The 25,409-nt window shown below is 45.9% G+C and overlaps 1 protein-coding gene across 1 annotated transcript in view; it reads right to left on the bottom strand.

The window, feature by feature from the left end:
- Positions 1 to 25,068, bottom strand: part of ENTPD1 (ectonucleoside triphosphate diphosphohydrolase 1) — a 33,084-nt gene extending 8,016 nt beyond the window's left edge. The window contains exons 1-5 of the mRNA XM_058029377.1: positions 24,951 to 25,068; positions 3,259 to 3,392; positions 2,766 to 2,883; positions 1,396 to 1,546; positions 430 to 589 (exon numbers count right to left, since the gene is read on the bottom strand). Of these exons, the coding sequence (XP_057885360.1) occupies positions 430 to 589; positions 1,396 to 1,546; positions 2,766 to 2,883; positions 3,259 to 3,392; positions 24,951 to 24,966 (579 nt within the window). The 5' untranslated portion in view covers positions 24,967 to 25,068. The remainder of the gene's footprint in view (positions 1 to 429; positions 590 to 1,395; positions 1,547 to 2,765; positions 2,884 to 3,258; positions 3,393 to 24,950) is intronic.
- Between the last annotated feature and the right edge of the window lie 341 nt (positions 25,069 to 25,409).

Raw genomic sequence — 25,409 nt, 5'->3', positions numbered from 1 at the left:
GTAAATACAGAAGATGGATCATGTCCAAAAGTTTGCAGAAGGGCAAAGAATATGAAATCTAATACTATTGTTATGAGAAAAAACAGTCCACTTACTATTTCAGCTCTCAGAAGATTTTTAAGCTCAACAGGAAAGAACCATAGTCAAACTTTTCAGAAACAGAAATATTTTAGATCAGGAAATGGAGAGGATACAGTACCCAAGCAAAATTATTGAAGATGCTGGTTTTATTTCAGTGCTTGAAGCCTAATTATAGTGGTGCATCCTGATCCCACTAAGTATCAGGATGTACTCACAGCAACTGCTGAGGCAAGATGTGCTGATCCCTGGTTTACAAGGGAAGAGAGTGCCTGTGACACCTTCTTGCAAGGCAGGACTTACAAAGTGCTGCAAACCAATCATCCAAGTGTCTTGCTATAGATAAACTACCTGCTTGAAATTGCCCAGAAGGTAGTTAATGGTGATCCATCCATAGGCTCCTTCTTCCTGACCAGTGATGATTCTGGCACCCTGGAAGTTGAAGGGAGCTGAGCGTAGTGTGTTTCCTACTGAGGACAAGACGTTTTCTGCTGCACTTTTATTCTGCAACCTGGATGAGCAGAAGAAAAGATGGAGTAACTCTGGCTGACAGCTCTCTATGTGCTTTATTCTGAGCAGGCAGGCTGCAGCTCCCCACCAAGGGTCAATGACCAGAGGTCGGCCATTCATGTGGCTCATCCAGCTCTGACTGGCCATGGTCCTCTCTGTCACACCTTGACAGCACAGCTGCCACCAGCTGTGACTCTTACAGACCCTGCAGCTGGAATGGTAGGTACCTGGAGCAGAGACCAGAGCTCCTGTTCTGTAGCATGTATTCTAATAAGAATTGCACTGTGGAGACTCCTCTTTACCGTCACCTCTTGACTGTTTCATTAGAGAAGAAATCCAGAACATATCCCCAGGCAATATATGCCAAAGGTCAGTTCCCTGTCCTAGCCAGGAGAGGTCTGGGTCACCCTCCTGAAAATCACAAATGGTAATTAAAGGAGGTTGTGATTATAAAATTACCTTAGCTTCTGATGGCCCTCTGTGGGGAGTTGCAACATATTTGGGCTCAAAATCTGGGCCTAATACCAGACTGTGGGGATGTTTGAGCATCCCTTTATTATGGGGATGCCAGGGCATCAGCTTGGGCACTGCTGATCTCCTGGTGTCTCTGTGCTGCATGTGGATACAGGAGATGATGGAGGGTTGGAGTGAGTGGGGAAGCAATGCAGAAGTCCAGGGCACTCAGGGCTGAGAGAGGGCAGCAGCAGAGGAGGCTGTCTGGGCACAGTGTGAGCTGGCAGTGTGTCCAAGGACTGTCCCCCACTCTCATCCACAGTGCTGCAGGAGAAGGGACAAGCCCTGCAGTACCTGAGAAGCCGCATGCCAGCAGTTGCTCCGAGGTAGACAGGTGTCTCTTTGTGCTGTGCTGAGGGAATCACGTCTTCTGCTTGTTGTAGGCACTGTGCCAGAGAGGGGCCTGCCTTCTCTGTGGCATGGGAGTAACCTGAGATCCCAGGGCCTGTAAGAAGTTTATAGTTTATAGTTCAGACTCCAAGCATAACCCCAGAATGCTGTCATGAGTGGAAGTGTCAAACCGTATCACAGGCAGCAGAATTGGATTCAACCACTCCATTTCTGAGGAACTTTAGCAGTCCTACAGCATCAGCTAAGCCCAATGCATGTAGTGGGTGGTCACAGTGCCCAGCATCTGCCACTCTTTCTCTGCAAGGCAGGCTATGAACTAGCAATGAGGGCTGAGACAAGCCATTTCTTTAGCATGCCCTGAACATCTGCAGTCTCTTCTCTGAGGCTGCCTGGGTGTACCCTGGATCCGTGCCTGAATATCCCTGACCCTTCCATGCTGGCTCCTCTGGGGGCAGATGCTCTCATTTGTTTGTGTACTTTCTGCTCACAATGCAACACCGGGTGTTCTGCAGCTATTGTGTCTCATGCTAACCCAAGGAAAAAATCGTTGTCCCTCTCTGCCATGTGTCCCCTGGTTCCCTGGACTGCCCCAGGACCAGTGCCTGCATGGCAGCAGTGAAGCCCCGTTTGCTCCAGCTTGCTGTGTGCTCAGTGTGCTGCTCGTGACGTGGCATGCTGCAGCACTGAGAGCTATCACAGCAGCTTGATAACAGTAGGGCTCTCTCCTGCACTGCAGAGGCCTGCAAAGACCCCAGGCAGGTCTGACAACATCTCAGAATGCAGTGATCCATGATGGTCTGTGCTGTTCCTTGTTGTATGCACCCCGGGCTTCATTTATGCCTTCCTAAACCATGCAGTATCTACACAGCAATTAAATAGAATTTAAAAAGCACCATGACATGCATAAGTTGAGCAATCTTGAGCCACAAGCCCTGTGCAGAAGCCACAAGCTTTCACAGAAGCCTTGAAAAAGAGCAAACCATGCTCTCCCCTCTCATTGCTTTCATCAGCACTTTAGCAAGAGTGCATGCAGACATTTTATTTATTTAAGTACATTCTTTGGTGTAGTTCTTTCCAAAAAGCAATTAATTCCAAGCATCCTGAAAACAAAGAAAAAAGTGGATGCATTTTTTTCCCCAGGAAGGTCAGGCACAAACAGCTCCCCATGGGAACCAGTGAGATGCATTATCTCACAGGTGTAATGCTGTTTCTACTATTGGCCTCTTCCTCTAGATTTCTCCTCCCTCATCCTTTTATTGCATCATCTCTTCTTCATCCCACACCCCTTCCCCAGCTCCTTTTTCTCCTCTTACCTTCAACTTTACACACCTCCACCTGCCTCACCACGCCGGTGTCGTTCTCCTTCTCTGCTGGCCACTCGTACACGTAGAGGTTGGTGTGGGATGACCCTGCATCCAGCACGATCCCATACTGCAGGCAGAGCAGAGCCCACGTCACACCTGGGCACTGTGCTGGCCTCCCCTGGGGCACAGGCACACACAGCCCCTCTGTGTGGCAGCTGTGGGTCTGTGTGTGCCCTTGCTCCTCTCTGCAGAGCTTCAGTGCAAAGCTCCCGGCAAAGGAAACAGGAGCAGAGAAACCGCGAAGCTGGGACTGGTGATTTAAGAGATGATTCCCTGTGAAGCCGTGACTGGTTTTACCACAAAGATGTAAACAAGATGTTGAGGAGCATGGAGACAGAAAAAGAGGTTAGCCAGAGCCAGCAAGGGCAGCAACATGTCTGTGAGCACTATGGACACCTAACCCCCCATCCTGTTTTCCTCTAAGGGTACCAGCTTGTAATACCTTAATATTCTTCGGAAGTGGCTGGTTTTGGGTCACTGCTACAGCAATTAAAGCAATTACAGCCAAAGTGGAGAGGAACCCCAGGATGAGTAGAATCGTTCTTGTTGAGGACATCTTTGGTTTGGTACCTGTGACTAGAGCAGAAGAAGGATGTTAGTATCCCAGTAGCCCATCTTTCCTCACACCCCAAAGGTGTGTCTTTTGGCAGGTTCCTGTAGTCCTTTTTCCCCATGAATATCTCCTTTGCCCACCAGGTTGTGAATGGCCTGTGTTTGCAGAATTGGCACAGTATGATAAATCACACACTTTGCAGAACTTGTACCACTCTAATTCCTTATATGTTACAGGCATATTTGGGATAACCTGTCTAACAAATTAAGATTTTTGTGGTTTACTATACATGGTTAGCAATAGAATTCTGTAAAAAAGGCCACTTATGGGTGATGAAAATAATTCACAACCAATATGTCATCTGAGCTTTCAGAACCAATATACATATAGTTGCACTTGTTATTGGCTAGCATAATGCTGTTTTTCACATTTTTCTGCTTTGGATAGTCCCTCATGCATCCCACAGTCAAAACCTCATTTCACAACTTAGACCTGGCCAATTTTGCAACTGTTTAATAAAATACCATCTTCCTACACGGAACTCTAGAAGGGGTATCAGCATAATTTCCAGATTTATAACTTTGATGTAAAGTCAACATTTAAAACAAACAAGTAACTCCAGGGGACATATGTGCTCTCCTGAGCACATGACTTGAAATCAATTTCCACTAACAGTGATGCTCCATACTCAAAGCACTGATCATCTGACTCTCATGGGAAATTTCTCTTCTCCTTTTACTCAAATACTCCAGGAGATGTTTAGAAGTACATTACAGTCATTCAGGATGGCAATACCTCAATGCAACCACATCAACTATTATCATGCTCTGAGAGAACCTGCTCTGCACTAGAATTTGTGTTCCAGAGGTCTCCAGACCTCCAGACCCAAGATAATGTGCCAAATCCATCCTGGCACTTCATATCATGCATACAATTATGAAAAGCATTCAAGTTCTGAACTGGGTCAGCTTCTAACTGCTCTGAGAGGCAGTCTCAGGTTCCAGAACTATACAGTGTTACCTGACCTTACAAATGACCCTAAATCCTCAAGTTATTCTCATAAGTTAGCCAAAGTGAAAAGAAGCAACAAACCTCTAGAAATTTCTAACTATAGACAAATAACAGCTTCTTACCTTAGGGAAAATGGAACCTAAAAGTGCCAGTGGAGCTCGCTTTGAAGATGCCCCAGACAGGCCCATTGGGAATGTAACACTGACCTGGAGCTCTGTGCTCTCTCTGTGTAAATCTGCTGAGGTTAACTGTGAAATCTGGAAGCTTGTAACTCTTGCACTTTGTGAGTGCCTATTGGAGGGCCAGCATGCTTGCCAATATCTCCAATAATGCAGCTTAAAAAAATAACCTAGTGCACATACCAGATAGTAGGAAGTAAGAATGTATTTTATCCAACTGTATTCAAAAACGCCCAGAACTCAGGGCTTGAAGTGATTAGAAACAGCAGAGCATGACAGCTGGGAGACCTTCCTTCTCATTGGAGAGAGTAGTTGGCTCAGGTTTTGGTAGCACTGAGCATGTCTGGTGAACAAAAATTATTTTAACCCTAGAAAAATGAATTAAAGCAGATGCTATAATTAAAATTAGCTGCACAGTATAGATATGAAGTTAGCATGCCTGAAAACTGAATCTGCTGCTGACAGTTGCACAGCACATCCATGAATGAATTTGTTACGTGTTTGCAATCACAGGAATGAAGGATATGTGACTTTGCACAAGTTCTAAGATTTTGAGATTTCCTGTTGTGATGGGTATTGTCAGACTGCTGTATCTTTTCAGCAGCCACACTCTGAAAGTGCCAGCATTGGCAGCAAAGCAGGAGGATTGTGATGGACCATCCCAATTATGAACTAGAAATCCCTTGTCTGAAGGCAGAGACATAATGATAATTGTCTGCATCCCACCTGTGGCCTGAGATCAGTAATTTTTTTGCCAAGGCACATTATTTTATTAATCCTGAATATGACTTTTGTCTGAATTTTAGTTCAGTATCATGAGCACTTTTTAGGACTCTGGGGTTTGTAGATAGTGACTTCATTGCTGTATCCCATACCACACCATCCATCTCTGAACTCTAATGCTATCAAGAAGAATTTTATTGAAATGTTTTATACAAGAAAAGGTACAAGGTGATAAGCATAATCCAGAAGGTAGTGTAACAAAGTAATAACCTTCCAAAGAGCACTCAAAGTGTACAGACTTGAATACTTGACAGACTTGTTTAAAAAAGACAAACTTATTTTTAAAAATCCAAACAAAAACCAACACTGCAAATCTATCTAAAGAATTCACTGTAGTTAAAATTCACTTGCTGTTCAGAAAGGTGAGGTATTTCAATTCGTTCCCTTTTTTGTGCACTTGGTTACCTGCATCAGCTCTAGGTGTAATTGCAGGTTCCTCAGGGGCTAAACAATTAAGCTATTGCAGCTTCCTCCAGCTCCTCAGAGTGTCACATTCTCACTGCTGAATGCCATGTAAACACTCCCCAGTGTCCACCAAGTGGAGCAGTACTTGACTGATTGCCAGGCCCCAGGGTTTTCCTTCCCCTAGCAGTTTTCCTCAGCTAAAGATGGAGCAGACACGATCTTCTGTGCCTGTGCCCAGTCAGAATCCAAGCAGAGACAGATCTCTACTCTTTCTCTCACACTGCCCACTGTGTGCAGTGACTAAAACATCCCGTGGGGCCATAAGCAGGCATAGAAATGATGCTGCTTTTCTCCTCTCAGAGCTCAGAGCTGCTTGATGCTGGAGCCCTGCCCGGTTGCACAGGCATTGAGCACTCTCCAGATGCTGGAGCACAGCCCAGCTGCTCAGGCATCTCTGTCTGTTTCCAATTTTGGTCTCTTTGCTTTTTTGTAGGGGCTACCACTGGTTCCATCCAGTGATGGCCCCCAAACATGAACAGATCTAACATCCTTTCTGCCTCCAAGACAGAGAACTGGGAGGATGTTGTCAGTCGCTCCAGGTGGCAGAAATTTTGCTGTGGAAACCCTGTTGCTCTTAGTGAATAACCAGGAAGGACCACACCAGCGTGGGAGGCAGCTCTGTGTGAAGGCAAGGAACAGATTTGACTCTTGTGTCTTCCAGAGCTCAAGACAAATAGGAAATGGCCCCTCTGGCCAAACGGCACTAAATCAACAGCACCTCTGCATGCCAGGAGATGTCACTCACAGCCAAGGCTGCCCACCCTCAACTCCCTTCTCACCAAACAAGACTTACTAACATAAGTTAAAAGGAATCAGATAACCAGCTGCTTTTAGACATGCAATAAGCAGAGACTAAGGTTTGCTTAAGGAATGACATTAGGAATGTCAAGCAGAAAAGATGCTGAACATAGACCAAAGCCATGTTTGGTTCTCACTGTGACCCATCATCTTTAATAAATACAAATGTTTTTGTAAGCTCTGACTTCACACAACAGATAAAGCTGATCTTTCATTTGGATGTTCATGCTCAGTCTGTTACAGGAGAGATCACAAGAAGTTGTACTGCAAGGCCACCCCTTTTCCACTGCACAAGTGCCACACTGACACAGACAGTTCCCACCATCGCCTTTTTCCTCTCAGCTCTTCTCTCTGTGGTCAGAAATGTTCCCATTTTCAGCCTCAATGTATTTATTATCAGTCTATTCTCTCTGCCTGTCTTCCACTTCTATCTCACAACTTCTGAAATGCCCAGTCCTAAGAGAATTTATTCTCTTAGTCAATTTGTAAGAAATGATCCTTTCTGGATTTTTGTCTTTCCCAGCCTTTTCTGTCTAACTGAAGAGTCCAGCATCACTTCTCTGCATGTAGAATTACTTGCTTATATTTTTCTTGAGCATTCTGACCAGAGCTGCAAGGAGACTGGTCTTGCACAGCAGTGAACAGAGGAGATGATACAGTCCCAGCCTAAATGAAGTGAGATGGGGACCTGTACTGCCTCAGAAACATGGTCATCCACCAGCACAGGCTGTGCTAAGTCAGCCCAGAACCTCTCATGGGAACTCAGCAAACCCACCCAGGAGAGAGGGGCTCTGGTGATGCAGTCTGTGCACCTTTTCTAACTGCAGGAGTTCGTGTCTGTGGAGTTCTGCTGGCAGTGATGGTAGGCAAAGGGCATGGGAGCAGTCAGTGCTGCTGTTCAACGTGGAGAGGAGACACACACATCATCCTCCTGGTGAGTGAAAATGGGATTTCAGTAGTCATGAAGTTTTTCAGGCTGAACTGCCTGAAATTGCCTCACTGATTACTCTGTGAGGTTGCTGAACTTGCAGGGTTCAGGGTTTGATACACATTACCCTCCTGTCTTCACTCACCACAACCAAAAATGTGAGTGCATAAACACTCAGAAGAGCCACACTGCTTCATTTATCAACCCTTTAATGAAATTTTCTCTGTCCCCAACTGACTTCTTACTCATTCTTCATCTGCCTTTTTCATTTCAACATGCTTGTATCCAAGTTACCTAGGAAGACTTGGCTGCAAAGTAATGAAAACCACCTGTTTCAGGCCAGCATATTGAAAAGCCTTTTCTTAGGGGCTGTCAAGAGGCTCAGGTTTGGCTTAGAATTTACATACAAGCACATATACAGTAAGTCAATGGCTTTGGTTTAGGGGGCTTTATTTCAAAGTATCAGGACAAGACACTCAGCATGCTGAAATTAGAATTCAAGCTCCAGATCAGCCTTTTACACCACTTTTTACAGCTGTTACATGGAACAGTGTGGGAGACTCTGCTCCTAGTTTTAATAATTCATATGGCAAAAACTGTGGCCTAAATACTGGTGTGATCTCTGCCCCTCCTTGTAGTGCTATGTAGAATAATAAATACATATTTAATGGGTTATATTTTTCCAGATGAAATACTTGTAAGTGCTGAAGTACAAACATTGAAGTGTCAGTGAAACTGATAGTCCAAACAGTATAATGGGTTTTTTGGATGCTGTCTCTCAGAGACATTTGATACTGAACTCATGCGTCCCTACATGTCTCAAAACCCACAGAGCCCTATGAATTTGGGCTATACAGCTTGGCAGCCTGAACTGTCCCATGTGCACACATACCTGTGCATTAGTGAGCTGCAAGATAAAGAGTGTGCCTGTATCTGAGACAGCACCAAGCTGGGAGCAAAGCACACTGACACATAGGGCTGGAGCTGAAAATAAATTTGACAATTAGGTGAGAGCCTGGTGAAGACATCTAACTCACTTAAGGACAAGAGCAAATATGACATTTAGGCAAGAGCCATCACACAAGGACAGGGTGGTGAGCAATCTGCTAAGCCGCTTTCCAAAGCAAATGTTATTGTAGCTACAGCAGTTTATAGTAATCTTTCCCTCCATCTAAAGCTGGTAAATCCTCCTGTGAGGTTCTATGACCAATTTTGGACACTGCCTTTCAGGAAAGATGCAGACCACTTGGAGAAACTCCAGAAGAGAACAAGGAAGATCACCAGCCTAAAAGCTTGACCTATGAGGAAAGATTGAAGGAACTGAATTGTCAAGTTTGCAAAAAAAGAAGAGTAAAGAAGGTTCATTAATTGTCTTCAGACAAATGACATTTCTGTCTGCCAGCGCTGGTGTAGCCAATCCCGCCTCAGGATGAGGGTGGCTCCTGGATTTTCTCCCAGTTCCGTTTCCTTGGTTCACAAGGAGGGGAATCAGCAGAAAGGGGACAATGCACTCATAACTTATGCTGTCAGCAAAGGCAATGCAGTGCACATGCTCTCCCTGTGGGATACAGATGCAGTTGTACAAAGGTGCTCCCTCCCTTGCCCAACAAAGCCCCAGGTTTTGTTCAGACCTAATGCAGCCACGGCAGCCACCCTGCTGGGTGCTATCCGTGTGTGCAGCACTGTTGGTGCTGGTGTTCCTCATCCTTCTGCTGCTTTTAGTGCTGTGGCTGGGATACAGCCCTGGGAAATTGCACAAGACACATTGAATGAGCCCTCCTTCCCTGGAAAAAAGAAAAGCACGTGGATATACTGGGGAGCTGCTGGGTGTTGGAGGCAGCAAAAGCTGAGCAATAAGAGCAGGAGATGGATACAAAGGAGCAGACAGCACACATTTCTGTCCCCTCCACAGCTGCCTGCAGCACTCAGGGCAGCCCCCTGGCCCTGCAGTGCAGTTTCTGCTGGAGAGGTGATGTCCAGGGGTTCTGGCCTGAGCCCCAGTGGCCCAAAATGCCACACCAAGTGCCCAATTAACCATGCACAAAGCAGGTTCCCCTGTCAGAGACCTTCCCTTGGTGCAGGGCTGGGGATGGTGCTCAGCCTCCCTCTCTGCAAGGCACTGACACCCCTCTCTCCTTGCCCTCAGCCCATCTCCCTGGTGTTATACACTGCCCCCACCAAGTCTTCCCAATGCCCATTAAATAATCTCTCTGCCCAGCTCATTAAATAATCTCTCTGTAGGAATATATTTTTCTGGCTTGTATGACAGCAGTCAGACCCAGATACTCAATATTCTTAAATGCAACCAGCAAGTGTCAGGAAGCTGGTGACACAGTACCTTTAGGTAGTTTTTTTTTCACATTTATAAGATGGTTACTGGACTTTTAAGCCTGTATCCTACTTGTACTCATATTAATTTCTTTACAATTCTCACATGAAAGATGTTTTTCAAATCAGAAGAGAAAGCTGTTATCAGTTACATCAGTTTCCTGTCAGGAAACCTCTGGCATTAATTTCCTACTAGCCATCAAAGCTATATTTTAACTGGAGAAGATTTATTGCCATTATCCACAAAGCTTGAAGTTTCATCAGTAAATATCCAGTGAGCTCAAGGGGGCTTCCCCTCCTCCCTGGCTCACCAGCTAAATTATTGCTTGAAAATGCTTGACTATCACATGATGTGAAGGTATTTGTTTGTCTTTAGGGGAAAAAAAAAAGATGCACCAAGCACTGACACCTTTCAGCTTTGCCATTGTTGGTAGTTTGAACACACAGACTTGCAATGGCCCAATGGTGCTGCCAGGCTTCCACTTGGGCTCAAGATCTTACATTTTTCTTTCTCTTCTCAACTCCCTGGCCATGATTTTTTCCTTATGCTTCTTTTGATCATCTTTTACACTTTCCAACTTTAAATTTGCACTAATTTTATAATCCTTTTTTGCCTCTGAATATGCATTTTTAAGAGATTTCATTATTTTCATATTAACATAGCTTTCAATTGTTGGATTATGGCTTTTGTGGAATGAAATAAGAAGAGAATGGGCTGCTTCTTATTAGCATTCCACATTTTAAATACTCTGCTGCTTCAGCTCAAGTATTTTTTATTTTGTGATGTTGCTTCTTTTAAGAGCTACTAGACATTGTTGACAGAATAAGTGTGCATTACTTTTATAATAATTTGAAACTCACAGAAATTCCTCTTTTTCTCTTGTGACTGGGGTCAACACATATTTCTCTTGAGCTAGAAGTAATGCATTGCAAATTGTGAGATGGTCACCCTTAGTTCTGAGAAATTGCCTTGTCTTTCACTAAAATCCACCATCATATCAGCTTTTCTTGTCCCTATAAAGAAAACCAAGCCTGTCTCTGTCCCCAGCATCCTGGCTGGTGACAGGCACTGATCTTCAGTTGCTTTGGTCTGTTGCTCCAGTTCAGCCCTGGGCAACTATTGTGTACAAATATTTAGTTATGGTTGCTGCTGAAGACAGTGGGACCCACTGGAAGATGGGTGATGTGTGAGTCACATCACCAGCCCAGCACAGCCCACCCTTTCCTGTGTCCCATCAACCACCCACACATGAGGGGGATGTACAAGTTATTATGAAAAAAAGAGAGGAAACAGCCTCCAGAACAACCACCCCCCCCTTCAACACCCACGTTGGGCCAGCAAGTTCAGAAACTTCCTGGAGAACAAAAAGTCCTGAGCTCTGTAAACGCCCCAGAGGAGGTTCTGATGGGGAATGGCCACAGAGGAAAGAGATCCAAACGCCCCTTCACCCACAGCTTGCCCTGTGCCCTTTGACTCCCATGGTGGCAAATCCCAGCCCCAGCATCCCCAGCTTTCCTGCGAGCCCTCTGCACTGACAGCCTGCCCTGCTCTGAATGGGCTGAGGCCACCAAGCCTCTCACCACACCTCAAGGATGTTTTTCTCTGAGCTGTAGGCTCCTGGGATCACCTTGTGTGTTGAATAACATTTCTGCCTCCGGGGGCTCACTTCCCTGCTTTCCAAAACAAGCAGCTCAGCTGCCCAAAGTGCCACATGTCAGCCAGCCGCTGCCTGTGCTGCCCGACGATTTCTGCACACAAAAGCAACCAGCATTTCTCCTGAAGTTTCACTTCCCATTGACTCCAAAAACCATTGGAGACTGATCACAGACACACAAACACTGTTCCAAGCTGGTGCAGCATCAGCAGAGCCCCTGGCAAGGCCCCTGGGGTGATGCCCATTCCACAGCAGTCCCACATGCTGCAGTGCCTAACTGTGCCTGGGACTTTGCCTATACCCAGGTTGTGCCACCCCTTGGTACTGTGATTTCCAGCACATCTGTTTGATGTCTTAGAAGACCATTTCTCAGTCCTATAAGGTACCCACTGAGTTTTTCCTCCCTTAACATGCATAGCATCCATTTGCAGCAGAGAACACTGTAGGCACCTTCCCTTTGCAACTAATCCCAGCAGAAGCAGCAAAGACCCCTTGCTATACAGGCAGGGCAGCAGCCCCGCTCCCTCCTTTCAGCAGGCCAGGGTTAGGGCTGCATGCATTAAAAAGACAGCACTCTGCTTAAACACTTCCCAACTCAACCCTTTACCTTCAGCTGTCAGCACTGCAATCTCCATTCCTCATTGCAGAGCACAGGACAAGAGACAGCTGGAATAGTTTCTTTTTCTTGCTGAGGAGCACATCCACTGTCTAGGCCATGTGGAAAAATATACTGATTTCTCAGAGGTCAGCTTTAATAACTAGGATTCCCACAAACCATGAGGAGAATTCAGCTCATGATATTTGGCATGAATATAATTCTCTGTTCCTCATGCTGCTACAATTTCCATTTCAAATAGCAGGAAACAAATTACCCTGTGGTATTTTTAGTGACAACCAATGGTAAGGAACATGGGATCAGAGGCTATTGCGGGGCACAGACCTTGACAAATTTCCTGCGCGTAAGAGAAGAAATAGTTCTTGGAAGCTACAAAGGTAATAAGGTAAATGTGAATCCAAATTTTCGTGGTCAGAGGAGCACTGTGAAAAGGCTGGAGCCTCATGCTGACATGTAACAAAACAGCAAAGGAGTTTTGCTGGATGAATGGGCTGGCACAGGGTGCTATTAATCTCTAAAGTTCAGATTACTTATTACTGGGATGTGCAGTGAATCCTGAAAGAAGAATTATGCTCAGGGAAAGAGACCCATTTATAATCAAGCCATAGTTTGGCCTTCAATTTGTGTATCTCCATTAATCTTCCCTCTCCCCACTATTCTTACCTCAAATATTTCAAAATACAAACACAAGATATTCTGGATAAGGCAGCACAGGAACAGGGGGACAGTCACAGCAGGCCACCCTTCTGTCCAGAACCCCTGGCCCATGCAAAAAGGAGCTGCAGGTCTGCTGCTTCCCTGGAGCCTCCGTGCTTCCCAGCCTCTTTCAGCACCATTCTCCCTCTGGCTGGGGATGGGAGGTACCAAGCTCAGGCCAGAGCCAACCTTCCAGCCACAGGATCTCCAGCCCAGCTGCAGAGCTCGCAGCAAGTTCACATGAGCACATATTTTTCTCACATCTCCTGCAGGAGCAGGGACATTGAAAAGGTTATTTATTAACAGCTCTAGGACAAATGAGCAAGAAAGAAAACAAATCCATTTATAAATCAGCTAAAGAGAAAACTTGTGACTCTAATGGTCTCCTTTGTAATTCCTTAAGTGTGGCCTGGAGCTGCCCTGGCATCATTTCTTGTGATGCTGAATCAGCAGAGCAGCCCCACTTGTGCATTGAATAGCCTGATAAGAGCAAAATACACCCAAGAGAGCACTAACTTACACCGTGTCCAGATTTTTCTTTGTTTCTGTAAGGATTTGGGGAGGCTGATAGCGCTCTAATTTCTCACCACTAAATTCCAAGCAGTGACTCACATTAGCATCTAACTTTGCAATCCAGGACAAATGCTTTCCTCCAGGACAAGGTGGAGACAGGATAAGGGGAGAAAACTCACGCTAGAGCTGTCTGAAAGAACAACGTCATTGCTATCTCAGCTCTCATTTAGGAGCATACCAACCCTGAATACTTTGCCAGACTTTGTTCTTTGATAACATTTCTCAAGGGGGCGGGGGGAGGGGAACAAAAATAACAAAACACTGTTCTGTTTAACAGTTACCCATAGCAGAGAAAAGCTGAGCTAAAGTTTCCAGCAATTATCAGGACAAAATCCTAAAATAGACACGCAATGTACCATGTTTGAATTTAAAACTGGCTGGACAAGAGTTCCATCATGTGGATTGAAAGCTGTGCAAAGAGAACACGGCAGCTTATCAAGATGACATGTTAGAACAACAGTATGGCAGTGATATGGATGAAGAAACCAAGGTGTCATGCAGATATGACAAATTGTTGTGTAAATCATTGGGAGGAACTCTATGTCCAGGAAGGACTGATAAATGATGTCCAAGGTATCTATGGAAACCACCATCTTATACAGGAAACAATTAAACTCAGAAAAAGACAAACAAGAGAAAAATAACTCAAACTTCAGATGCTCACAAGGCAAACAACACTAATTGAAAGCAGGATTTGATCCCAGAGAGATGGGGCTCACTTAAAGAGACGTGAAGGATAGAAATGAAAGCTAGCAGCTGAAGGAGAAATAGGAGCTGTACAGTAACTCTTGGAGCTGTCTCCTCAGAGAAGATGTGGGAACCCTAGTCTTGAATCCATGTATGAACTGGCTGGGCTCCCACAGCAGGGTTATTCAGAGGACTCTCAGCAGTGGGTCTCTTCCTGGGCCATGACCTGCCTCTCTTCTACGCAGGCATGTGGGAAGTCAACTTGCTTTGGGTGGGAACAGTGAAGTCAAAGTGCTTGGGAGTAGTTTCAGTTTTGCACTTGCCATCACTGAAAGCATCTGAGAATTTCCCTTGCCCTCCTGTTTTGTCTGATATTTTTATCCAATATTTTTCAGCCCTTAGAGCCTCTTACAGCTCAACTTAGGCCTGATTATATTTTTGCTACACTGATCACACCAAAACAAAAGCTTCTTAAACTCTGATGGTCTTAGCAGTTATAAATGAAAAAAGATGTGAAAGCTTTGGGTTAAGAATGGAGAAGTTTTTTATGTAGCTATGATACAGCAAATTAATGCAGCAACAGCACATGACCTTACAAAACAGGAAGACGATGTTAGTTTTGAAAAATCCATTGGTCCCATTTTCACACTCACTCTTCCTCACTCCCTCTGTACTCACAGGCACCAAGTTGGCTGAGGTGCTCCAGTGGGATCCTCTGTGAGATGAGATCCAGTGTGCCAAGTGCCAAATCCTCACTGCACCTCTTGGGTTCCTCTTCAGTGACAAGCTACAAATTCTGGAGCAGGTCTTTTGCCATCTTCAGGAGTTAATGGTTACCCCAGGGTGATCCTTTTTCCTGGAAAGCCCTTTTATCTAGAACAGGTGGCTGCTCAGTGCCTTTCCTCCCCCCTCATTTTGGGTACCTCAGCTCCCACTGTCTATCTGCTTGCCCTGAGAGGAGGACAACTTGCACAGAGGATGTGCTGTGAGTTTACTGTGATCCCTCAGTTATTTGTTCCCCAAGGACTAGTCTGCACTTTATCAGCACCCAGGCCTTTTCCTGACACGCCATCCATGTGAGGCTTATCAGGCCACAGGCAGCCCTTGTTGCAAACACATTTTTCAGCACTCACCCAGTTTTTGTGCAGTCAGTTATGTCCTTGGTTACCATTATAGACCATTTTCTGTTACTCCTTGATCTGTTGCTTCTTCTCTCTCACACACATATTCCATTCACATTTCCTCCAGGCCAGCTGGAGTATTCCTGCACCTCCAGCTGCATGCCTACCTTACGCACGGTGTGTTTTCAGAGGCCATCATTGCAGTTGGTTAGGTTAGGTTAGGTTAGGTTAGGTTAGGTTAGGTTAGGTTAGGTTAGGTTAGGTTAGGTTAGGTTAGGTTAGGTTATGACAGCAGCAAAGGAAGTAGGTTTTAGGGCTGCTGTGGTTACCATGCAGTTCTGCTGCTCAGATGCAGGCAGGTCTCCTGCTCAGAGCTTGTGGCACAGCACGACCACAGCAGCAGTGGCAGTCTGTGGGGAAGTCAGAGGGTGCTGAAATCCTGCAGAGCAGCACTGAAGCCTGTCCCTGGGTGTCACTACCAGGCTCACCACTGAGGATTTAAAACAGTTTTCGACCAAGATCTCAGCAGCAATGTTAGAGCTGGAGCTGTTTTCAGCCTGTCACCTGCAGAGCAGCTGCCTGTGACAGTACAGGGTGAGACCATTGTCACTGGTGTCACCAAGACCTGGTACAGTTCCTACACTCAGGCTTGCAGGGCAAGGCTGGCATTAACCTCAGCTTCTCCCATAAAGCTCCTGTGAGACAGGACAGCTGCAGTTATCCCAGAGCAGAACCCCAGCACCCACAGGGAGGCTTTTTGCACTCACATTTTCCCTTGTCACCTTTCTATGAGTCCAGCCTTCTCCCAGCACATAGACACTAAGCAAGGCCAAGACTCTCTCACTACTTTCCCAATATTGCCGGGCTCCCCTTGGCTGTCACAGCTGACTCCAGCTCTCAGCAGTGCTGTCTGCCCACATCATACAGGAAACTAATACAAAGCAGGTAAGGCTGGAATATTGTCAGCCTTCCCTAATAACAACTCGTAACACTTAAATTTGACACAGTGCTTTTCACTCATACATTGCCAAGGAGTTTACAGAGGTCAGCACCATTAGCCTTATTGCCCTGGTTGATGAAAAAGCACAAGAGAGCAGCAGGCATCCCAGTGCTGTGCCCTGTGGACCATCCCACCCACTCGTCTGGGTAGCTCTCATGGACCAGGGGCTGCAGCACACACTCTCCTGCAAAGAGGCAGAATTCCCAAGGTCCAGGGAAAGAGCAGCACACTTTGGTTACAGCTACTCTTAAATTCATCTTCCATCATTTTGATATATTCTCTGATGTTCTGCCAGATTAACAGCAATTTAGAGATTAATGGTCCAGTAAAGTATGCACATGACTCACGCTACAATTTCTCTGCAGTTCTCCTACAACTTTAAAAACAGGGAATAGAAATTGAAAATGTCATTTAGGTTAGAAGAAACAGGATGGAAAAGGGTAACAAAGGTATCAGGGTCCCATGGAGGAATGAGGGCATTCCCTGTGTCTTCTTCCTGCAGACTTCAGGGATGGAAGAAGGAGAAACCAGCAGTTAAAAGAATTCATTACTACATTATAAAGATGCCAATAAACTCAAGACTAACTGCTACACCACACCAAAAATTCCCAAGATGTGTAAATTTATTGTTACAATCTCCTGAGAAACAGAGAGGCAAAAGAAGTTCTCCAAATCCCTGTTTACAGAAGGACATCTATTCTCAGCAAGGCCTATGGGATCCAGTTAACATTCTTAGGTGCCAAGCGGCCACAGGACTCAAGATTCTTAAATTGGTAGAGAAATTACTGGTCTCTGTAGCTGAGACACGCTTTGTAACCTAAAAAGCAACAGTGAAATGACTGTCTTTAACAAGGAGTGCATAGCATGGGGCCAGGTTCTATTGTAAACCACTATTTTTAAGATGAAGTGCAGGGGTTTAGTTTCACAGTCTGCTTAACTGTTCTGTTTGCTCTGCCACAAAAAGGGACTATCCTACCTCTGTCTTATGCCATAGTTCCACCTTTCAAATAGGATCCTAATTCTCTTTAGTTAATGACAGAATAAATTCTAAAGAACTGTGCTGGAGCATTCTTTTCTTCTTTTCTGTATGGCTTTCATGCTTTTGGCCACAGCAGTATTTCTAAGTATTGTAAACAAGAGCCTGACCACTAGATTTACCAGAATAAAGTTCTTTTTGGCTTCCACTGTGTTCATGTTTACTGCAGTCTCAAACAAAGCTGACAAACAGTAAGCCTCCTACATTATTTCAGTGAAGTGAGACAAAATATATAGAAGCTTTAGATCAACTTATTTGGCACATTCAATTCAAGACAAAATTGCAGATTTCCAGTACATTTCCCGAAAGAATCTGGAGCCAGCAGCTAGGGGCTGATTGTGGCAAAGAGCAGATGTTCTCCCTGGCAGGAGCTGCCCACTCCCATTCTGGCAAAGAGCAGGGAGGGACAGTTCTCAGCAGAGGAACAAATCCCATTCCATTACCTGTCCCCACCACCAAACCCACCCTCCACAAAGCAGCTCCACCTTTCCTCCCCCTGCACGCCTGCTCCCTGGGCCCTGCCATGCACTCTGGATGTTCCCATCCATCAGCTGTACTGAAGGGACTCCAAATTCCCTCCATCCCTCACTCTTGGAGGAGTCTACCCCTTCTTGCTGAGCCCGGGGAGGAAGGTGGAGATGCTGCTGCCTCCCCTGCCCCCAGCTGCAGCGGGACTTGTGGTGACTGTTAGAAACCACAGCAGCTGAACCAGCCCCTCCTGTGTCTCCTCTGCCTCGGGAGCCCCAAAAGCAGATTGTGGCAGTGCTGTGAACCAGCTGAGAGGCTGAAGTGGTTTCTAAGTCCTGAGCTGCTGACTCACCTTTTCCAGTCAGCACACAGAGCTCAAAGGCCAGGGATGGTTTGAGCTTTGGCTGAGAGGTTGCAGACAGTTAACAAAAAAACAAAGTAAATCTCATTCCTTTGTAAAAATAGGTCCTTTTTCTTTGCATCCTCTCCATCAAGAATGCTCTGGCACTCACCATGATTTGTGATCAGAGCCAAGACTCTCAGGAGGAGAATACAAATCAAAGGAGAGAATACAAATCAAACTAAGAATACAAATCAAACTAAGAGCCTTTAACTTCTACTTAAGCAACATAAAACATTTGCTTAAAGGTGCAAGTCCCAGCCTGTAAATTAGTCAGTTACCCTGTAAGGGGTACTTTTTATTCAGAAGAGATGTAGTATTCAGCTGGGTGAAGGTCACAACAGAGCACAGAACAGCACAGGTCAGACTGATGGGTGTGTGGCTCCTCATACTAGAAACTTAATCCCTGTGTTGACAGCACAAGGGGAGTTTGAAAGGCAATGTAAAGGAAGACAGTGAAGTGGCTCTGCAAATCCTCACTGAAAGCTCTTCCCAAGCTGGAATGGACAAATATGGGCCCCAAATGTTTCAGACAAGAACCACAACAGGCAGACTTGTGGCATTGCTGGTGGTGGCTAAGCACTCACAGGACAGTGACAGCACTGACCATTACACTGCCTGCATCACCCTTGAGTGTGAACAGCCAGTGCAGCACTAGGGACAGAGGGACAAGGACAAAGAGCAGGCTTGGAAACAGATCTTTGCAGCATTTTCCACATTTGGGGGCAGTGAGTGCATGAGATGATGTGAGCAGATGAATTTGTTCAGTGTGCACTTAGCTGACTCTGTTCTCTTCCATCTGGTCTCTCACACTTTTCCCCTTTTCTTAATTTGTACTGCTAATGCAATGTTTCAGACCATAGGGCTTGTGTCTTGTCTCTCCTTGTGTTGCGGTGAAGATTTTCCTCCTGCACTTCCCAATAACTTTCATGAAAGTGATTTTTACCTTTATCTTCCTTCTGTTCTCTCACTTGGGCCAGTGTTGTCTTTCAAGTTGGACAAACTGAAAGTTATCACAGAATAAAAAGAACAAGGCCAGCAACAAGGACAGTTGCCTTTTCTCTTTCAGCAGCAAGATTAATATGAAATGATAAAAAGTAGAAGTTCACCCTTAGGCTCTGCTGTTCTCCATTGTGAGCATTCTGTCAACAGCTCTGTGACTAAGAGACTGATGGAAATGCCTGCCACAAACCTTCAGTTCTACTCAGAGGGAGGTTTCCAATGAGCTGAAACTTAAAGCCAGTTCTCAAACCTAGATAACAAAATAATAATAGAGTTTTATAAGTAATCCACATCTAACTTGGCTTTCAGAAAACCAATTGGGTTGCTTCTCTTGTGAACATGATCCAAGGTTTTACAATTTAAATTTGATCAGTCTCAAGCAATACTAATCCCTTAGGAGGTGGCCCTCCAAAGTAATTTCAGCATCACCTACTTCATCCCAAAGTTCAGCCCAAATACTTCTGTCTCTAACCAAATCTTAACCACCTTGAACAGATGATTTCTAAGCTCAGAACTCAGCTGCTGTCTCAACACACTTCCAAACACATCCAGTTCTATGGAACACTGTTATTGGGCACTGGGCTAGTAAGAAGGTATAAAATACCTGCCCAGAAGATATTAATCCAAAAATTTCATTTCCTGCTGCTCTCAAACCCACAGGTGGAAAGATGTCTTAGGAAAAGAAGGAATGTAGCTAAGCATGATATTTCTGCACCACATAATGCCAGTTTTGCAACTTAGGTAAAACCAAAAAGATTATAAATTATTATAGCTTCTGTAACACTTTGTTTTTCAGGTGTTCAGCCTCTTAAATTTATTCTTTCTCCTCCAGAAATTCCTGAAGGGTATTCTGTATGTTTCTGGTAATTACAAGTCAAAGGGCAAACAGATTGCAGTGGTCACAATAAGGTTGACTAGAGGACAACCTTCTCCCTCCATGGTAATGAAGAACCCAAGACCTCTTAGTTATGGCTGTCCCAGACATATATATATATATATATATATATATTTATATTTATAGACATATACATACATGCCGCAACCTCTACACGTTTTTTTCTGAACAACGTTGTCTGGAAATCTTTCCGGTCTATTCAGTGTTTGAATGACCAATTTTCCTCACAAAGTCACATTAGCTTTGCTTTTACAGGCTTGGCTAAAAGCCTTTTATTTGCTCTTTATCTTTCCAACCACTCTTGGCTTCTTTAGACTTTTTCCTCTGACTTAATTGGTATTTGTACTGGTCCTCCTAGCATTGACAAACTCCATCTGCAAATCAGCAGTGATTTTATGCTTTTTAGATCATTATTGGAAATGTCTAATGCCATCAGGCCTCTTGCAGAATACCTCTGAAAACACAGCTGTTTCATGATTATTTCCTTTGATAACTATTTTTAAGGTCTATTGTTACCCAGGTCTTAATCCATTGGTTCATTCTTTGCTAGAGAGTCATAGGGAGACTTTTGCAATCAGAACAACATTGGAAGTGTATCTATTGTGAAGAAGTTTAAACATGGAAGGTTTTCATATTTAATCTTTTCAACCACATTTTTTTCCTCTGGAAAATAAAACAAGTGCAAATAATTAGTTGGAAAATAAAGGACCAGTGCCTTCCCAGCCCTACATTTATAATCCAGACCATGGCTGTCAAATACCAGCCAGGGAATTCAGTTCTTCCTGTTCCCCTTTTGTGTGGTGGTTCTAAACTATCTGGAGAGTCAGGCTTTGGAAGTCCCTTAACTCACAGCCCAGATTTATTCAGCAGCCACTCAGCTTTTAAGAATACTTATTTTTTTCCTTAGAACTTCAATGAGTGTTCACATGCATAAGACAAAATACAGCCTGTATTTTTCCCGAATGGGAATCACACCAGGCTTGTGTGACAGCTATTTTTTAAAGTCAGCTGACTTACTGTGTAAACAAAAGAGCCTTCAAGAAAGTAAAGACAGATTAAAAGATCTACCAGTGCTTGAAATGCTTCCACCACTCCTTCTTTTAAGTGCATTCTCCAGCCAAGTTTCAAAACCAAAAGAAACATATTCCTTGAAATTCTTGCTGCAGACTCTTGTAAGTGGGACCACCTCCATCCTAGGATGCAGGATGGGGACATCTGCTCACTTGAGGGGGCCACATGAACTCATAAGTTTGCTTCTGTCTGGGATGAGTAATTTCCTTTTCCATGTATTCATTCCATTATCCATTTTGACAGTGTTACCCATTTCTACAATATTTTTCTGAAAGTTACTTTGATAAGTTTTATTCTCTACAAAACCAAAAGAATATAATCAAACTAGCCATTACCACTTGGTTACTGAGAGATCTATGCAGTAATTTATGTAGGACTAATGTCAGGCTATGTTGGCAGTAGCTCTCCAGAATACCCACCATCACACTGCTGGGATATTGGGTGAACAATAGCACTCTTCCCATTGTTAGGGATATCCATGGTGTTCCAGCTTGCTGAGAATGAACATTATTGCTTATAGATCTTCTCAGTAAGTACTAGGCACATTTCATTTCAAATTGTTGTTAAAATTTATTGACCCCAAAACATTAATCTACAAAACAAACTACTTCCATGAACATCCCTGAAATATTCCTTCATATCAGAATTCATTGCCTCCCCTACTCCCCCTGTTTTGGAAAAGTATTTAGCCAACACTTTTCTGGTTTTGTCCCACATTGTCATTAAAATCTTTCCCTGTCCACCTCCAAAATGATCTTGCAATTGATCTATACACATTATTTTGTTCCTAAGGCATACTAAATGCCTCCTTTGAATTGTGCCTGGCCCTAATAAATTTAGATTTTCCCCTGACATCTTTACTTTCTCTAAATAATCTTCCCCAATTCAGAGTCTATGTTTTCCATCAGATGTTCTCCACTTCCTCTTTCTCCATTTCCTTTAAATTTACTTGTTTTTCCTTTAATTTACTTGTTTTAACTTCACAGCTTGAATGAAAAAATCAAAGTCATCTTCATTCTTGGTTTTGATGTGCTGCTCAATATGTCTTCTTTAAACTTTTGATTTTTCCATTCACATTCCTTTACTTTTTTTTTCCCTGTCAGATTTTGCTTTATTACGGTTCCATGCTGGAATGATCTATAGCGAGCAGTCATCAGACAGTGACTAATTAATCTCTGTGTATATAGAAACCTCCAAATCAGAGTTACTACATGAGTGCCTTTTATGTTTAAATAGATAAATTTAATAAGGTTTATTTCTTTTCACTGCTGTCTACATGAGATCAGTGTCATGCTCTTGCCAGACTGAAGCACACCCATGCATCTTCCAGTGACATGTACTTTTTAGGTTGTCATGCTTTTTGCCCAAGAAAGTATTCAGTGATCAATGATATAACCTGTTGCTATGTAGCATCCCAAACAGAATTTATTTTTTGGCCATTTTAGCCAATTTCAAAGCAGAGCTGACAGTGTCAGTGTTTAAAAACAAGCTTTCTAACACTGAAGAGTAGTGTTCCAAAGGCACTTATCACAGTCCCTATGGACATGGCTCACAGGAAACAGGTGTCTTACTGAAACACTTCTTAATAATTCCTTTCTGATGACAGGATGTGCCCTTGGTGTGCATTTGTGCCTCATTTCAAGGTGGAACCTTGATGAATACCACCTGTCCCAGACTGCCCCATGTTGAGCCCATTGACTGCTGGAAAAGATACTGTGAGAGGCATTCTCAGAAACAGTGTGGTGTTTTCTTGCCCCACACAGATGAAATGCAATTCCAGGCTATTTATTGCACTTATTTTCTATGGGGTCTTGCAATACTTGCATGCTCTGCAGGTCAGCCTGTTACAGAACCATCATTGCCTCATCTGCAATTGGCTTCAGCACTATCAGTTTCCTTTAGTTTCCTTCTGTCTCTTTAAAATTCCTCTTTCTAAAAGAAGGCTTATGTGGTCGTTTTTCCTAAGTCAGTTCTCATTATCCAAGTTTCTTCCCTGTGATTCCTCATCCACTAGAAAAGACATTTCTGTTCAAGCATTGTATTTCATTTTTGGAATAAAACTTGTAAAAGACTGGTTTCAAAGCTATTCTTATCTCCCTCCTCAACAGAGGCAAATTATCTCCAAATATTTCCAGCTTCACTCATGACTGCATAAACTAATGAGCTAACCTTCTCCTTCTGCCAGTCTTTGCTTTAAATTTTGATGCCTGTCAGACTGAGAAAATGCTCCTTCCCCTCAAATGCATTTATCACATTCTATGAAGATAAAACATTGGAAAGGTCCAGTTTAACATTTTATTTATTCTAGGGGGAAAAAAGAAATCACATTTTGTTTCCCCGTTGTCATAACAATGATGAATGAGAGACTTCCACCTGGTACTGAACAAGAAACTATCTGCCCAAATATTTTTCCTGTTTACTGCCTCTTGTGAATTTGTCCGAGTTCCTGCTCTGTGTTTGAAAGCCCCGCACGGAGCGCAGTGCTGTCAGCAGCACGGAAAGACGGACCGCGTTGCAGAAGAAGGCGCTGTAAACAGAGGGTAAGGCACCCAGATAGAAAAAAGCTGATACTAAACTAGGAAATGTTTCTGCCAAACGTTGTGACTAGTGCTGCTACGTGCACCGTGTCAGCTGATTATAAAAGGCAAAGCCGAGTACAAGACATGCATCTTGTAGAAAAATCACCGTGCAATAAGCATCTGCAGCTATTGCCGGCTCCCTGCCCCGCTCCTCAGGACCGCACTTAAGGCCAGAGGGCTGCCAGGCTGCCGGGTGGGGAATCCTCCTCTTCCGGGCACCGAGAGCCCCTCGCAGCCAGCACCGCGCTGCTCCCACCCCCCGAGCCATTGCTCGGTTCCCCCCGAGGTCTCCTGACAGCCAACACTTCACCGAGTTTGTGCTCTGCCCTCCCCGCCCCCTTCGCCCTTGGAGCGCGGCGCCGGCCCGGGGACAGCGCCGGCGGCAGGCGGGACGGGCCGGGGCTGCTGCTGCCCGCCGGGGAGGGGATCCCGCACTGCCGCGGGAGGGGATCCCGCACTGCCGCGGGAGGGATCCCCAACACTGCCCCGGGAGGGATCCCCAACACTGCCCCGGGAGGGGAGCCCGCACTGCCGCGGGAGGGGATCCCGCACTGCCGCGGGAGGGATCCCCAACACTGCCCCGGGAGGGATCCCCAACACTGCCCCGGGAGGGGAGCCCGCACTGCCGCGGGAGGGATCCCCAACACTGCCCCGGGAGGGGAGCCCGCACTGCCGCGGGAGGGGATCCCCAACACTGCCCCAGGAGGGGAGCCCGCACTGCCGCGGGAGGGGATCCCCAACGCTGCCGCGGGAAGGGATCCGGCACTGCCGCGGGAGGGGATCCGGCAGTGCCGCGGGAGGGGATCCGGCAGTGCCGCGGACAAACTCCGGGAGCCGCCGGCGCCGAGCTCCCGCTCCCGCCCGCACCGCCCGGGGAGCGCCGGCCCGCGGCCACCGCCGGCTCTCCCAGCAGCCGCGGCCCCCCGCCCGGGCTCCCCGGCACAACTCGGCATTGTCCCTCCAGGAGCGACCGGGAGTCCCGGGGCTGGAAGATGATGTCAGCCGGGGGCGGACTGCGGCAAGGCTGCGCCCACCCCGGCAAGCCCCCGCCGCGGAGCCCTCGCCCACCGCCGGCAGCGCTCCGCGGGCGCGGAGGGAGGGACGCGCCTCTCGGGGATGCCGCAGCCGCAGCTCCCGCCTGACTGGCACATCCCGAAGGAGAGCTCCTCATGAATATGCACAGCCTCCCCCGAGCGCCGGCCGCGGGATGCCGCCGCCCCGGGGGCTCCCGCCGAGCCCCGCGCCCCTCGCCGGGGATGAGGGCTGCCTTCGGCTCGCTTCTGTCCTTACCCTTTGGCTCGTCCATCAGTGCCGGTGCTCGCTCCCTCCTCCCGCGCTCCCCCCTCCTTCCTCTCTCAGCCTCTGCCGGCTCCGAGCTGCCTTAGTGAGAGGTGCTCATGAAAACGGGCGCTTTAGTGGTCCATAGCTGTGGGAGGGGTTAGTTTAACTCTACATGACTCAATCCATGTAACTTGCAGGCTGACCTCCCGTTTTTCTCAGAGCACGGATCGCCTCAGAGCTGCCACGTTACCAGCGCCTCGGACTTCTCCTCCGGGCCGGAGGGTCCCGCACGGCCGGGGGCAGCGGTGCGTGCCCGGGGCTGCCCGGGGGAACCGGGGCGCTGGGGCTGGACTGCATCCCTGGCTCGGGGGGCAGATGGGCAGCGTGGCTACGGAGAGAAAGCATTCTGTTAGAGTAGGGTTTTCTTGTGGTTTTTATTTTTTCTTAAGTCGCACGAGACTGAGAAGA

Source organism: Melospiza georgiana, chromosome 8 (genome assembly GCF_028018845.1).
Source record: "Melospiza georgiana isolate bMelGeo1 chromosome 8, bMelGeo1.pri, whole genome shotgun sequence".
In the NCBI taxonomy this organism is placed as follows: domain Eukaryota; kingdom Metazoa; phylum Chordata; class Aves; order Passeriformes; family Passerellidae; genus Melospiza; species Melospiza georgiana.
The sequence above is the reverse complement of the archived record's forward strand: the minus strand, read 5'-3'. Positions and strand labels throughout refer to the sequence as shown.